Raw genomic sequence first — 16,166 nt, 5'->3', positions numbered from 1 at the left:
TGTAAAATCTGACTATATACACACATGCATTTGTGAAAGAAAATTCTAATTTACAATGGAAACAAGGTTTGCATGGATGCACTCTAAAGAATATTTCAGTGACCCTAATGAAAGTACTGGTATGACTGACTAAAGTTGTTGAAAAGCTAGTATTTCTCATTGAGACTGTCCAAACAGTCAAAATACACACATCAAAACACATGAACTAATATATTGGGAACCATACAGGGTTTCAAAAATTTAAGACTGACAAAGTTAAATTTTAAGATAATATATTCATAGAATACTCAATGGCACCAACTTTCATTGTGAAAAATGTCATTAGCTATAAATGCCTCACTCCTGTAAGAACACACTCAAAGGCAAATGCCTCTACCAACTAAAGATAACAGTTGGAATCTTTCTTATATTTGAATACTCTTTTCTAAATTATTGAGTTGCCAAGTGCCTGATCAAAGGCAGTATTCACATGTTTCAATACTTTTATTTAGAGTTCAATGCCATCCTCCTCCTTTCATTTCCTGACACCAAATTAGGGGATAATAAGTCATTTTTGGAAGACTTTATTTCTAAAGGTAAATAATTAAGAACATTGGAAAAATTGTTTTATTCCATGTAGGATTCTGGTTAAGTTTTTCTTTCATGGCTTCTATTTACCCCTGCAAATAACCTAACTCCTCAGTGCCAACACACCAGTATGGTCCAACTAGGTCAAATATCAAGTACTAATGAGTTCCAGAACCTAAACACAAAAATTAATATTTTTTCCTTTAGTATGAAAATCAGTTTTTTAAAAGCAATATTCTCATGTTATCACGGTAATCTATTTTATTAATAGACTTTAGAAAGAACTAGACTGTCTAAATTTATGTTAAATATTGATATTCCCAAAATTTCACTTGAAATTAGTTTTCAGTGACATAAAACAATTATTCATAATTCCTAAAACATAGTATGTAAAATGAGCCACAAGTTTATTTTATGATTTTTCTATAATAAGTATCCAATTCTGTAGAAAAATGCAAACATCACCTTTATTAATATTTACACTTGGTTCTGTAAACAAAGTTGGCAAAAAAAAAAAAACCTAAGTATTTTCATACATATAAAAATTTCAAGAATATGATCTTCATCACTTCTGAAAGGTATTTATTTTTAAGTCTAAAAGCCAGTAAATGTAGAAGTTGAAGGGGAAGAGAAAAACACTGACAACAAATTATTTGAATTTTCTTCTTCCCAAATATCTAAAACATCACATATACCACTGTTCTCGGTATAGCTTGTGAAACCCAAAAATTCTGACTTCTCTTCACTAGTCTGAAACAAGTCTAGTAGAGATTGTACTGGGGAACTACAAATCCTGTTTCCTTCTTGTGTAATAAGAAATTCAGTTCTTTTCTTATCTAATTCCACATTTGGTTCCAGATTTTCTTTTTTATTTCTTCCTAATAATATTTTCACTTTCCGATGGATCGTACCAGAAGGTAAACCATCCATATTGTTAAAGTCACATTCATTGGGTTCCTCAGGGGGACTTCGGGATGGAGTCTTTGTCTGAATTGTTCCGTGCTCCTGTGAACTGTTTATTGCTAACAGACCAGAATCATGACCAAATATTGAATGAAGGTCCTTTTTCTTCAGATCCTTTGCTGGAAAAAGCACAATATCTGACTTTGGTTTTGGTTGAGATGCAGTATTATCCATACTGACATTAGAAACTTGTACAGGTGTCTGTAGCCTACATGGACAATGATCTACCCTTAGTTCTTCTAAGTCACTTTCATTTGTCATTAATTTATGTTCAGAAACGTCAAGGATGCATTCCTGTTTATTTTTATGCGGAGGTAGATGTGTAAAATTTTGTTTTATGTCATTTTCAGCTGGATTTAACACGGAACATTTACTAGTTACTTTCTCGAGTCCTCTCAATTCACTTGAAGGGTAGGGGATACATTCTGAAATAAACAGAAACTTCTGTTCAGGTTCCTGGATTTCTTTATACAGGAAATGCTGCTCAATTACCTGTACATTATTTTCCTTGAAATCTTTCTGAGGAATACGCTGCAATTCTAGCTTTTCTTTTGGTTCAGACTTTTTCAGGACACTTGCAGTAATAGGAGAAAGTGATCCAATACTGTATTTTATTCTTTATAAAACAAAAAGAAAACATGAAATGGCTATAAAAAATACCTGAGTAGTTTAAAGTCAAATTAATAATCTTTTAAAACTATTTATGAAATTTAAATTTAACTTAGAAAATATTACAAAAATACTAAAATCTTAACAGCTAAATATATTTCAGATGTTTTTCATAATAAAACTTTACAGATACAGCTGAAAACTCTAGTGTACCCCCTATTCTCATCGATATTCTTCCCCTTCCTCCCAGAGGTAACCACTATCTTAAATACGGTGTTTAAAACTACTTCAACCATATAACTCAAAGAAAGATGAGAGTAAAGGGATTTGGTTTTGCTCCCAATTTTGTTTTCATTATCCTGAAAAATATCCTAACTTCTAAGCTTTCATTTACATTAATATTGTCTCATTTTGCTTAACAATGTAAAAAATGAGTATTTAGACAAAATAGTAATCCTGAAGTTTCACACAAGTATTTGACCTGAAAACCTCTTCATGGATCTCTTAATATCCTTGGAACACCAGTTTATATTGCACAATCCTAAATTATATATTACCAGCTCACTACTGATATTTTATGTTATACATGTCACAGATAACACTATAGGAATATAGAATTCAGTCTGCCCTTTCAAAACCAGCACGGACACTTGTATATTTAGTTTATACTTTCACTTAAGATTCCTCTTGAACAAATGGAGTATTAAAAATATGAAAATACTAGTCCAACACTGCCGTCTCTCTCTTTCAATGTCTAGAGATGCTTAGTTGACTTGTACACAGATAAAAATTGTGCAGATAATATAATTAAGGAAAAACCAACTTATATATTAAGTACTAGTTCAGAATTTTGCTGCAGATTAAATTTTTAGGGAATTCTAAATTCTTACAGTAGCCTGTATAGTTTTAATAGTTGAAAATATGCCTCCTCTCCAAATATCGTATTATTAAGTCAGTCAAGAACAACCATTCTGAATGTTACAGAAATAAGAAGTTTAGAAACTGTTCTACCTAGATACAGTCAAAAGACTTTCCAGTTAATTTTCAGAAGCTATACCTTGGTATCCTATTTTCTAGTCTTTATGCCTCAAGATTAGTCTAAAAACAGATATAAGGACTGAATAACCTAATGATTTATCATCAATTTTAGCATTTCAAAGATTTTTTTTTTTATTTTGGATTTATGGGAACAATCTAACCAGGATCATTTAGTCAATGTGCAGTAAACTGTCAATGAATAGCACTGTATTCACATTTAAAAGTCCTGTCAGTACCATTAGTAAGTATTACTGGCAAGTAGAATTTAAGCAAAAGTATTCAGTGAAAGTGTAAAGACGACTTAATGGAGGTTAAGTGAAGGAAGGTTTATTTAAACTCCTGAAGATTAACTAAAAATTCTACTTTTTTAGTCCAAGTAAATGGTAAACTTTACAGCCCTAGACCAGAGGTTGATAAACTATATAGCATATGGACCAAATCTAAAGTTTTATGGGAACACAGCCACACCCATTCATTTACATATTGTCCGTAGCTGCTTTCATTGTACAATGACAAAGCTAAGTAGCTCAAACAGATATGTTATGGTTCACAAAGCCTAAAATACCTACTGTCTTGTTTTTAATAAAAAATTTGCTAACTCCTCTTCTAGACTATAACGTTAAGATGAAGACCTTAATAGTAATCTTAAAGTAAGCACTTTTGGTAGTGGAGAGGGGGTGAGAGTGGAGAGAAAAGAAGTAGTAAGTTCTTAACCAAATCTACATTCTAAAAATATATATTCCTTCTAAGAACAAAACTTTGGATTTATTTTTAGTTTAATGAAATTGTTTAAAATTCTGGTAAAATTTAAAACTTAGGCTGATAAATTACCTTTTCTTTTTAGGCATGTCCCTTTCATATTCCACAAAATCAAAAATTAACTTAGATACAATATCATCAACAACCTGATAGTGATTACTCTGTGCAAAGTTTCTGTGTTGCTCACTTAGAAGATGCTGAAACAAAAACAAAAAAGCACATAAAATCATGTAATTATATATTCTTCAACCGAGAGATTCCTTTTTAAAAAAGTTTTCTAATATTTTCATGCCCCCAAAATTAGGTTTCTAATAATTACTCCAAAGAAATATCCTTTACTACAACTTCAAAGGATGTTAAGTAAAATAAATTTGTGGTTTAAATGGAACTGACAACGAATGAACTACATCAGGAAATGAAGATAGAGAAATACAACAGTAACATTTAACATTTACAGTATGCTAATATTGAGAAAATCTTCCTCTTTATCTTTATACAATTACCACTAAATAAATATGGTAGGTCTTATAAAATATTAAATAAATGAAATGTTATAGTTTAACATAAAAGATTCCAAAACAAGAATCCAGAAGGCAGATTACAAAAAAATGAAGTACTATGAATGCTGTGAGGTAAAAAAAAAAAAAAAAAGAAAAAAGAAAAAATTCATTATTGAGAAATACATTTGAGAATGAGCAAGTAAATGATCTCAATTACCCAATGCTTATAACGGAGAATATAGAAGTTATTCTCAGTCTTTCTTTTTTTAAAAAAATTGAACTAGTTGACAGTTATTCAGTCTAAGAGTGGTGAAGAACAAAAGTAAACAAGCTCAGTGTACTGGGATAAAACTCAAAAGAAATAAAGTTCCTGCTAAATAGGTGGACTCTTCAGGCTAATTCTATTACTTGTCAGCTGATCAGGGAACTGCACCTAGAAGGCTATACCAGGATGATCACGCAAGAATCTCATTTCTGTTTCTCCAGTTTCATGTAACTTTTGATGATTTATTTCCAAAAACTGAATTCTCCAGTGATCACAAAAAATAGTATTCTGGACTATTACTTCCTTACTTGCAAAATTTACCACATACAAATTATCTATGCCCAGTAATTTTAATAAATGAGAAATAATTAAAATTTAAAAAGAAACATTAACTTTCTAAGTTCAGATTCCATTTATACATGTTCTTCTGGAGAAATCTCCAACTTTTGTGTAGTTGCCCCCTACCTCCACCCGCCTCTTATCATACATCCTTTTTTATGTCTTGCCTTAAATGTTACTTTCTCCATTGAGTTTTCTATGTCTCTCATCCTACCTTAAGTACCCTCTCATTATTACCATTGTACTGTACATTCTACTTTTGTGACACTATCACTATCCTACTTGTAAATGCATTGTTTTGTATCTGTCTCCTCTGTTGAACCGTAAAATATCTAAGGGAACAGAATATGTCTGCCTTGTTTGTTGTTGCTTAATCTCCAGTAATCCAATTTGCTAAATGAATGCCTTGATACAGGTGGAAATGAAGCACTGTGAAATCTAAGATTCAAAAAACAAAAGAATATTTTATTCTCAGACACTAAGAAACATAGATTAAAAGATTGTAATAAAAAATGATTTTAAAATATCAATCCCAACATCTACTACTAATTTTCCTTCCTTGTGTCAATCAGTGACCAAGGTTTTCATTTTTTAGTTCCAACATTCTCTGAGCATTAAATTAGGATTACAAATTGATATTAAGGAAAACATTCATTATAAATTATTCTATTGTAGCAAGAGTGAAGTAAAATTTTGGGATGAATCTGTAATTTAAATGTCAAATGACTTTTGGGAAGGGGAAATATTTGAGATAGTTTTAGCTCCTTTATTATATAAACAAAACACAATAAACTAATAAAAAACACTAATATACTTTGACTTATAAAACAATCCAACTTAAGATTCTAAAGAGAGAGAGTTTATTTCTTAGGTATTTATAATTATTCTTTCTCCTTAACTTCCCCACCATCTTCTACAAACTGAAACCAAGCACTGAAACATACGTCTCTACTGAAGTTAACTCAAATAATAACAGCTAAAATTTAATAAGCACAGAGCCTGCCACTGTCCAAGGTCACACAAACAGGAACCCAGGATTCAAACCTGGGCAGCATAGATCCAAAGCTCTTGTTTTTTGTTTTTGTTTTATCACTTTACAAACCATAAATAGTTCCCATCTTCAAAACTGTATCTTCATTGAATGTCCCCTTCCAACTATTCTATTTCTCTTTCTGCTACTTCAAAGAGTAATCTCTACTTTCTTCTCATCCTACCGTTAGTAGAGCATATGCCCATTTTTTAATTGCTCAGGCCTGAAGCATCTTCTACTCACTCCCAACTTCCAATCCACTGGCAAAGCCTCTTTGCCCCTTTTAAATTATATCCACAATATGACCAAGTCTCATCACTTCCACCAGGCCACCACCATTAGCTGAATGGTTTCTTCAATCCCAACAATCAGTTTAATTTAGCACTTTTGCAATGCTATTTCAATATCCACAAGTCATGTTCCCTCACTTCCTAGGTTTCTATTCAAATATCACTTTATCAGTTAGCTATTCCTTGTCTAAATAAATATCTACACCCCATTCTTGCTTTACAGTTTCTTAATGAAGTGATCTGATGTTCTCTACATATACTTAATTATTTTCTTACTACGTGGTCACATATCTCTCCTCCCGTTTCATAGAATGTAATTTTCATAAAGGTAGGGAATTGGCCTCTTTTGTTCATTGCTGTTTGTTCCTCTGAACAGTGTTGGTAGTGATTGTAGTGATTGGTACAACACAGGTACTTGATAAAAATTTGTTGAATGAATGAATAAAATTTAGTTTTCAATAAACATTTTCCCACCTTGGGTTCCTAAAATTTAAGATAATTCTATCAAAAAGAAATATATACTATTTAGTCATTATCAAGTTGTAAGCCACAATCAGAAAATCAAGCTAAAACTTACATAGTAAATATTCATATTTACTTAGAAATATCAACCCCCTAAATATAAAATCATATTTACAGTTTCAAGATCATCATATTTCTGCAGGCAACATTCACAATATCCTTTTTTTTTCTTCTCTTTCAATTGGAGTTGAATTGGGATGCCACCACATTTATTGCCATCCGTTTGGATTCTGATAGAAATATATGATAAAAGAATTAATTGCTGAATATTAAGAATTTATAAAAGGTACAGTCCTCACCTATCAATCTGCCATAATCTCCACAGATGTTTATATCAACAAATACTTTTAAGTATATTTCTTTTTAAGAAATTGAGAAGCAAACTAAAATGTAGTTATTTTTCTGGAGAATATTTCAGATCACTTAGAGGAGAAATAACACATTTTAATTACTTGTAAATATTTGCAAGCCACTCCTCAACCTTAATCTATTGATCCTAACATACCCACTGTGACATACTTAGGAAAGATTCAGACTTCTAATCCAGCATTAAAAATATACAGGTGGGAAAACCATAACAGTGATCACACACACACACACACACACACCCCCCAAAACAGTGATCACACACACACACACACACACACCCACCCACCCACCCACCCACCATAATGTATTACTTGAAGGTTAAACAAACCTTAGTTTAACCTGAGTTTGCTTTTGGATGCTAGATGGCTTATCTACATCAAATGGACTGGAAGGCTTCTGAATAGAATAATTTATAAAAGGCATATTGGTCAGCTGAAGATAAAATGGTCTATAAAGTCTAAAAAAATAAAAAGACAAATACATGAGATTCTTTATGATGAAAAAAATACAACTGAAATCTTATATTTCAAATCATGAAATTCATCTGGAATCTAAAATAAATAATAGAAATCAGTTAGGCTTCCTTTCCCAATTCCTAGACCTAATATCTTTCTGTTTTAACATAAATATCTTTTTTTAATTATGGTAAAATACCCACAAAATTTACTATATTAAACTTTTTTTTTTTTTTAAGTAATCTCTATGCCCAAAATGGGGCTTGAACTCCAAAACTGACATCAAGAGTCACATGCTCTACCAAATGAAACAGCCAGGTGCCATTTTTAACCATTTTTAGGAATATAGTTCAGCTGCATTAAGAACATTCAGTGTTTTCCAACCATTAACATCATCCATCTCCAGAACCCTTTTCATTTTTCAAAACAAAAACTCTGTACCCATTAAAAAATAACTCCACATTCTCCCTTCTCTGCCCACCCCTGACAACCATCACTCTACTTAATCAATCTGACTACTCTAAGTACTTCATCAACTGGAATCTTGCAGTATTTTTCCTCTTATTTCACTCAGCATAATGTCCTCGAGGTTCATCCATGTTGAAGAGCATTTGTGAGAATTTCATTCCTTTTTTTAAGGTTGAATAATACTCTATTTTATGTATATACCACATAATCCATTTATCTATTGATGGACATATGGACTGCTTCTACCACTGGGCTACTGTAAATAGTGCTGTTACCAATATGCATTGTGCAAGCATCTCTTCAAGACCCTGCTTTCAATTATTTTGGAAAAATTACCAGAAGTGAAACTGTGAGATCATATCATAGTTCCAATTTCATGAAGAACCTCCATACTGCTTTCCACAGTAGTTGCAGTTATTTTACAATCCCACCAAGAGTGCACAAGAGCTCCAATTTCTCCAATTCCTTGCCAATACCTATTATTCTAGGGGTTTTCTGTTTGTTTGTAACAGCCATCCGAATCGGTGTGAAGTGATAGATATCTCAAGGTGGTTTTGACTGGCATTTCTGTGATGATTAGTGATGGTGAACATCTTTTCATGTGTTTGTTGGCAATCTGTACATCTCTGAAGAAATGTCAAGTCCTGTAACCATTTTTTAAATCTGATAAATTGAGGGGTGCCCAGGTGGCTCAGTCAGTTAAGCATCTGACTCTTGGTTTTGGCTCTGGTCATGATCTCATGAGTCTTGAGATAGAGCACCGAGGTGAACAGCGGGGTGTTTGCCTGAAGATTCTCTCCCTCTGCTCTTTCCGTACTCAAGTGCACAAGGGTGCTCTCAAATAAATCTTAAAAACAAAAACAAAAAAAAACAAAACAAAAAACAAAAAACCTGATAATCTGATTTTCTGTTGACTTTGTATTTTTTTTTAAAAATCAGATTTTTGAGTTCCAGTATAGTTAACATACAGTATTATATCAGTTCCAAGTGTTTATAATACACTAATTCAACAATCCCCTACATCACCCAGGGCTGTTCCTGTTTGCCCCAGGCATTGTTCAAGCTATAGCTTCCATGTTGCCTCTCCATATAGGCTGCTGTCCCTTTAAGGGTAGGGACCCAGCTATCATTTGCCCTCCCAGCTCACCCAGTCCTGAGTCAGCAGACGTTTAAAGCTCCAGAATCCAAGCCTGACTGGTTATACAAAGTTAGGGATTTCACCCCTCTGGTTTTCAAAGCCAGACATGGGGATTTACCTTCCCTTAGTGGGCTCCCTGGTGCTTTCACCTCTGAGCCATAGCCTACAACTCTCTCCCTCCTGCAGACAGCTCCCAATCACCATCTCTGCCCTTCCTAAGCTCTCAGATGCAGCTTCTTCTCTACATAGTTGTTAAGTTTGTTCTGCCAATCTTCACATCATTTTCCAGTTTATTTGGATGCAAGTGCTAACTAGTTGTAAACAAGGGAAAGGGTGAGCTTAGGGTCCTCCTAGTCCAACATCTTCCCAAGCTCCCTCACATATTACACTTTATTAGATATATGTGATTTACAAATATCTTCTCCCATTCCATGGTTCCATCCCATTTCACTCTGTTGTGCACACAAATTTATAATTTTGTTGCTTGTGCTTTTGATGTCATATCCAAGAAATCACTGCGAAATCCATTGTCATAAAGCTTTTCCCTTGATTCCTTCCAAGAGTTTTATGGTTTTAAGTCTTTCATCTATTTTGAGTTAATTTTATACATGGTATAAAATAATGGTCCAACTTCATTTTTCTGCATATGGATATGTAGTTTTCCCAATACCATTTGCTGAAGACAGACTGTCCATTCCCCACCGAATGATCTTGATATCCTTGTCAACAGTCATTTGACCTAAATGTAAAGATTTATTTCTTAGCTATTTATTCTTTTCCATTGGTCTACACATCTATCTTTACGTTGTTAACAAGCTGTTGTGATTACTGAAGCTTTTAGTAAATTCTGAAATCAGGAAAGTTTAGATCTTCAACTTTGTTTTTCCTTTCAGGATTGCTTTGGGCGTTTGTGGTCCCTTGCGATTTGGTATGAATTTTAGGATGGATTTCTCCCCTTCTGCAAAAAAAGTCATTGGGATTTTGACAGGGATTCCTCTGAATCTATAGATCACTTTGGGCAGTACTGACATCTTAGCAATATGAAGTCTTCCAATCCATGACGTTGGATGTCTTTCCATATATTGGCGCCTTCTCTAGGCCTAATTTTGAACTGCAATTTTTTTCATAATAATACATTTCATAAAAAGAAGCATTCAATACATCTTTGTCACTTCAGTGAGTACTCAAAAGAATTAATCACACATGTCTAAAGGAAGAATGTCAAGAAAAAGTTACTGAATTCTTCCATGCCAAATTAATTTACTTGTATCTGTAGTCTTAAGATTACCCTATAAACCTTCAGAGTAAGTTCAGGAAAACTACTAAATTAAATGTTATACTCAAATTTTGTACTTCCAAATAGTACCTACTAATATATTTCACAAAGTAGAAGCAATCTTTAAGTAGTAGTTTTAATCATATGTATTCCATTTAGCTAGTGAATGGTTATTTGAAATACTACAAAAATGAGTTGGTCTCATGATTGCTCTAAAGTAGATATTTCTTTTTTTTTTTTTTTTAAAGATTTTATTTATTTATTTGAGAGAGAGAGAATGAGAGAGAGCACATGAGAGGGGGGAGGGTCAGAGGGAGAAGCAGACTCCCTGCCGAGCAGGGAGCCCGATGCGGGACTCGATCCAGGGACTCCAGGACCATGACCTGAGCCGAAGGCAGTCGCTTAACCAACTGAGCCACCCAGGCGCCCCTAAAGTAGATATTTCAAGGAATTATCACCTATAGCATACTGAAACTAAATTAAGCTAAAAATTGCTTAATTTTTTAGCAAAAATTAATTAATGCTACTTTCTGCAACTTGTGCCACCTGCGTATTAGTATAATATAAATCTAACATAAAGAGACCTAATAGTATTAGTGGAGATAGCTTAATTAATTAGATTTTCTCTTTTAATATTACATTTAAATTACCAATTGAACTTAGATACTTACTGGCTCATATCTTCCACCTTTACAAAAGGTTTTTTGAGTCTACCTGCTTGAGAACATACAAAACATATTATTAGATATGTACAAATCCAGGAAATGAAAAAAAAATCCCACCAAACTATGTACAGATCTTCCTCAATTTACAATTAGGGTTACACGTCGAGAAACCCATTGTAAGTTGAAAACATCGTAAGTTGCAAAATCCATTAAATACACCTATCAAACATCACAGCTTAGCTCTAGCCTACCTTAAAACATGCTCAGCACACTTACATTAGCCTATAGTTGGGCAAAATTATTGAACACAAAGCCCATTTTATAGTAAAAAATGTTGAATATGTGATGTAATTTGTTGAATACTGTACTAAAAGTGAAAAACAGAATGGTTTTAGGTATATTGGTTGTTTACCCTTGTGACCACGTGACTGAAAGGGAGCTGCAGCTCATTGTTGCTGCCCAGCGTCAGGAGAGTTTCATATGGCATACTGCCCACCCAGGAGAAGATCAACATTCAAAATTCAAAGTACGGTTTCTACTGAATGTGTACTGCACCATTGTAAAGGTGAAAAATTTAAAGTCAAACCATCATAAGTCAAGGACCATCTGTATCCAGTATCCCTTTCATTTCAATTCAGTTTTAAGTCTCAGGTGAGGTATTTTACAATAATCAGCCCATTTCCAAAATGACAGAAATTCTGTCTACATTCTGAGATTCTTAAAATGAAGGGATTCCCTGCAAAGCATCTATGAAGAGAATTCAGAAGAACCATGAGCTAAAACAGGAAAAAAATCCAACTTTTATTTTCACTGATCTCTAACTGAAATTTAACATTTCCTCTAGTTATGCATTTAAGCAACAGGATCACAGTGGTATTAGCAGTGCCTGTAATTCTGAAACCAAATGAAAGAAATACCTTCATATCATATTAGTTATTACAGATCTCAAGGCATCATTTATGCTCACCACTTCAAAATTACAGTAGAATCACTGCTAGTACTTGTTTTAAATGTGTAAAAAAATCAAGTATATCACCATTTCATAATTAAAAATTTTCTGACAACTGAATTTCATTTATTGACCTTCTCGGTAATCTAGTAATTTTTTTACATGTTTTTTAAAAACATTACTCTGAAAAGGGGTCCATAAGCTTCACCAGACTCCCACAGGGGTCCATAGTCTAAAAAAAACTAAGACCTACTGAACACGTTCCCTGCAGGGTTGTTTACATGATTTTTCAGAGGATTTTTATAAGATCTGTTCTATTTTCTAAAAGCAAATCAAATACAATTAAGGATATCAAAATACTTACTTCTTGCTTTCTGTGTGCCAATACCTACTCTTTTCCCCTAAAAAAAAAAAAAAAGGTGAAAAGACTGGGTTTGAAAGTACAATAAAACCAGCAAGTGGAACTGCTCATTTTTATCCTGAAGGTAATCATATAGGAAAAGAACTATATAAAAGAAGGGTGATTACTATAGTTTTGTGGGGGGAAAAAAGAGAAAAACTTGCTTTTAAAAATCAACTCAACCCAAGAAATCAAACAATGAACACAATACAAGCTCACTTTTACAATACACCCAGCAAATACCTTGCATTCTAGCTATAATTGTTTTTGTCTCTACAGAAAGAAATCAACCAATAAGGAAAAGGTACAGTTAAAGAAATAATCTAAAAATAGTCCTAAAGTTATTTTTATGCCCTGAGTAAACTTTTGTGATAGACTGAACAAAGGAATTATTAAAATATTTATTACAGTCTGTTGATTCCTGTCCAGGTGGAGTATGTCCAGTATGGTCAAACAATCCCACTGATTACAACTAAAACTCTGGGAAAAATACAATAAGCAACTATATGAGGACTAAAAAGTAAGCAAAAGCAGGCATATTGTACAAGGAAGTCAAACTCTGAGAAACCAACTTTAAGAGGGTAGATTTCCCATCCTCTTTTTCTCACAATGTTGCCTGAAGGATGAACCTCTAATTACAGAGCTCGCAGAAAGTAGTGGAGCCAGTGGCTAAAACTCCTATATAAATCACATATTTCTGGCTAAAACAAAACAAAACAAAACAGGAAAGAGGTTCCTGTAGTCCAAAGAGTATAAAGGGAAACCATGGACTATTATATCTTTCTTTTCTCCCACAGTTCTATACTGAGGGTGGACCCCAGTTATGAAACTGCAGTTGTAGGTACCATAGGCAGCTAAAATTGAGGAACCCTAACTTTCTGAACAGAAGAACTAGGGAAAGGGTCATTGTGGGATGGAGAGTGAAGGGGAAACTGCAGAAAGTAGCAAACTGGAAAAGGGGATCCCTAATTCCCTATATAAACTCACTGAAGTGCCAGACTTAATTTCAAGCCTTTGAAAATAGAACTAAAATTTAAACCACTGCCCAAGTCTTAGACTAGCCTATAAATGATGCATGTGCAGAACAAACAGCTACATACAGATCTTTGAAAACCAAAACTGAGAGCGGAACTGCCATGTAAAGAAATTGAGATAGAACTGACAGTTTGACTCACACACAACACACACACACACACAACAATCACGACAGCAACAAAGTCAGCACTCTCCAGAGTACTGTAATAGCTCTGAAGTCTATACAACATTACATTTAGAATATTTAATATAAATCAAAAATTATTTGACATTATTAAGAACCAGTAAAACCATCATCAATTCTTGAGGGAAAAAGATAATCAGATGCCAACCCCAAGATGTTCCTGATGCGAAAATTATCAGAAAAAGACTCTAAGGTAAAGGCAAACAGACTTAAAATGATGGAAAGATACAAATTCTCAGCAGAAAAACTATAAAAAAAAGGAAAACTATAGAAGTCTAGTGAAGACCAGTATAGAAGTCAAGTGAAAAATACATGATTTGAAATACACAATTAACTAGATGGGCTTGAAAACAGAACACAGATGACAAAGTGAAGTGTCAGTGAGCTGGAAGACTGATGAAATCTTTAATTAGAAGAACAGAGAAAAGAATGGGAAAAAAAAATGAACAGTGTCTCAGGGACCCAATATGTACTTTGTATTCTAGCTATAATTAATATAAAAGGTCTAAATTAGTATTGGAAATGTAGAAATAGAAAAAAAAAAAGAATGGTGAAGAAAAAGATTTTTAACAAAACAGCCCACTTTCCAAACATAAACTTACAGTTTTAAGAAGCTTAGTGAACAATAAACAGAATAATCTCTAAGTAACCCATGCCGAGGCATATCACAACCAAACTGTTGAAAACCAAAGATAAATTAAAAATCTTCTAAGTACATAGAGAAAAATGATCATTATTTATAAGAAAACAACAATTTGGGCACCTGGATGGCTCAACGGGTTAAGCAGCTGCCTTCAGCTCACGTCATGATCCCAGAGTCCCAGGATAGAGTCCCGCACTGGGCTCTCAGCTCAGCAGGGATCTGCTTCTCCCTCTGACCCTACCCCCTCTTGTGCTCCCTCTCACTCTCTCTCTCCCTCAAATAAGTAAAATAAAATCTTAAAAAAAAAAAGAAAACAACAATTTAATGACTGCAGATTTTTCATCAAAATCCATGGAAGCCAGAATATAGCTATAGAACACCTGTAAAATACTGACCGAAAGAATAAAGAATTTTTTATTCCTAATTCGTATCAAGTGAAAAGATCTTGCAGGAATGAAGGCAAAATAAAGACATTCTCACATTCTCTTCTACATGACTTTTTCGAGGAAAAAGGTTAACACTGGCTCTTGGGTTTTTCAATAAATAAAAATGTAACAAAAATAACTATACCATAAAGACTGGTGGGGGAGGATAAAGGGCTCAAAAAGTTTTAAGGCTTCTACATTTTATTTGAAGTAGGTAAAATATTAATTCTAAATAGACTGTGAAAAGTTACATAGTTATAGTTTAACCTAAGCAACCACTAAAACAAAAACATGGATATAGCCAAAAAGCCAATAGATAAATCTGAAAAGCAACAGAAAAAGGAGAAAACAGAGGAATAAAATGCAGAGAACACCAAAAGAAAAATATTAGTATATTGGCAGGCCTAAATTAAATGATACTAATAATTATTAAGTGTAAATCATTACAACATACCAATTAAAAGATAGAGATCACCTGATATGATAAAGACAACTTTCAACTATCTATAAGAAACCCATTTTAAAAATAACACATAGATATGTTAAATGTAGAAGGAATAAAAAAGACCATGTAAACATTAATCAAAAGGAAGCTGGGGCGCCTGGGTGGCTCAGTTGGTTAGGCGACTGCCTTTGGCTCAGGTCATGATCCTGGAGTCCCTGGATCGAGTCCCGCATCGGGCTCCCAGCTCGGCAGGGAGTCTGCTTCTCCCTCTGACCCTAACCCCTCTCATATGCTCTCTCTCAAGTAAATAAATAAAAAAATTTTTTTTTAAAGATTTTATTTATTTGACAGAGAGAGACACGGCGAGAGAGGGAACACAAGCAGGGGAGTGGGAGAGGGAGAAGCAGGCTTCCCGCCGAGCAGGGAGCCCGATGCGGGGCTCGAACCCAGGACCCCGGGATCATGACCTGAGCCGAAGGCAGACGCTTAACGACTGAGCCACCCAGGCGCCCCATAAATAAATAAAATCTTAAAAAAAAAAGGGAAGCTGGAGTGGCTATAGTATATTCAGAGACTTCAGAACAAGGAATACTAACAGGGACAGAGGGACATTATATAATAACAAGGTCAATTCCCCAAGAAGACAGAGAATATCAGATGTGTGCACATCTAAGGAGGCTCAAAATACACAAATCAAAAACTATGATAGAACTAGAAGGAAAAATACACAAACCCACAACGTATTTGGCAACTTCAATACTCCCCTCTCTTTCCATAATGGCTAGAATAAGACAGAGTATCAGTATGAATACAGAAAAGCTATACAATTTGA

At 33.9% G+C, this 16,166-nt stretch overlaps 1 protein-coding gene across 4 annotated transcripts in view; it reads right to left on the bottom strand.

Annotated features, from left to right (window-relative positions):
• Window positions 1-983: 983 nt before the first annotated feature.
• DBF4 (DBF4 zinc finger) overlaps window positions 984-16,166 on the bottom strand; it is a 30,949-nt gene continuing 15,766 nt past the window's right edge. For 3 of the 4 annotated variants that reach the window (XM_021689619.1, XM_044919971.1, XM_044919969.1), the window contains 6 exons: window positions 12,567-12,603; window positions 11,260-11,305; window positions 7,580-7,708; window positions 6,998-7,112; window positions 4,009-4,133; window positions 984-2,146 (listed from right to left, as the gene is read on the bottom strand). In XM_021689619.1, coding sequence (XP_021545294.1) covers window positions 1,162-2,146; window positions 4,009-4,133; window positions 6,998-7,112; window positions 7,580-7,708; window positions 11,260-11,305; window positions 12,567-12,603 — 1,437 coding nt within the window. In that variant the 3' untranslated portion in view covers window positions 984-1,161. The remainder of the gene's footprint in view (window positions 2,147-4,008; window positions 4,134-6,997; window positions 7,113-7,579; window positions 7,709-11,259; window positions 11,306-12,566; window positions 12,604-16,166) is intronic. The other variant, XM_044919968.1, reaches the window with a different exon arrangement.

This window comes from Neomonachus schauinslandi, chromosome 12 (assembly GCF_002201575.2).
Source record: "Neomonachus schauinslandi chromosome 12, ASM220157v2, whole genome shotgun sequence".
Lineage (NCBI taxonomy): Eukaryota > Metazoa > Chordata > Mammalia > Carnivora > Phocidae > Neomonachus > Neomonachus schauinslandi.
This window is presented reverse-complemented; position numbering and strand designations above follow the sequence as displayed.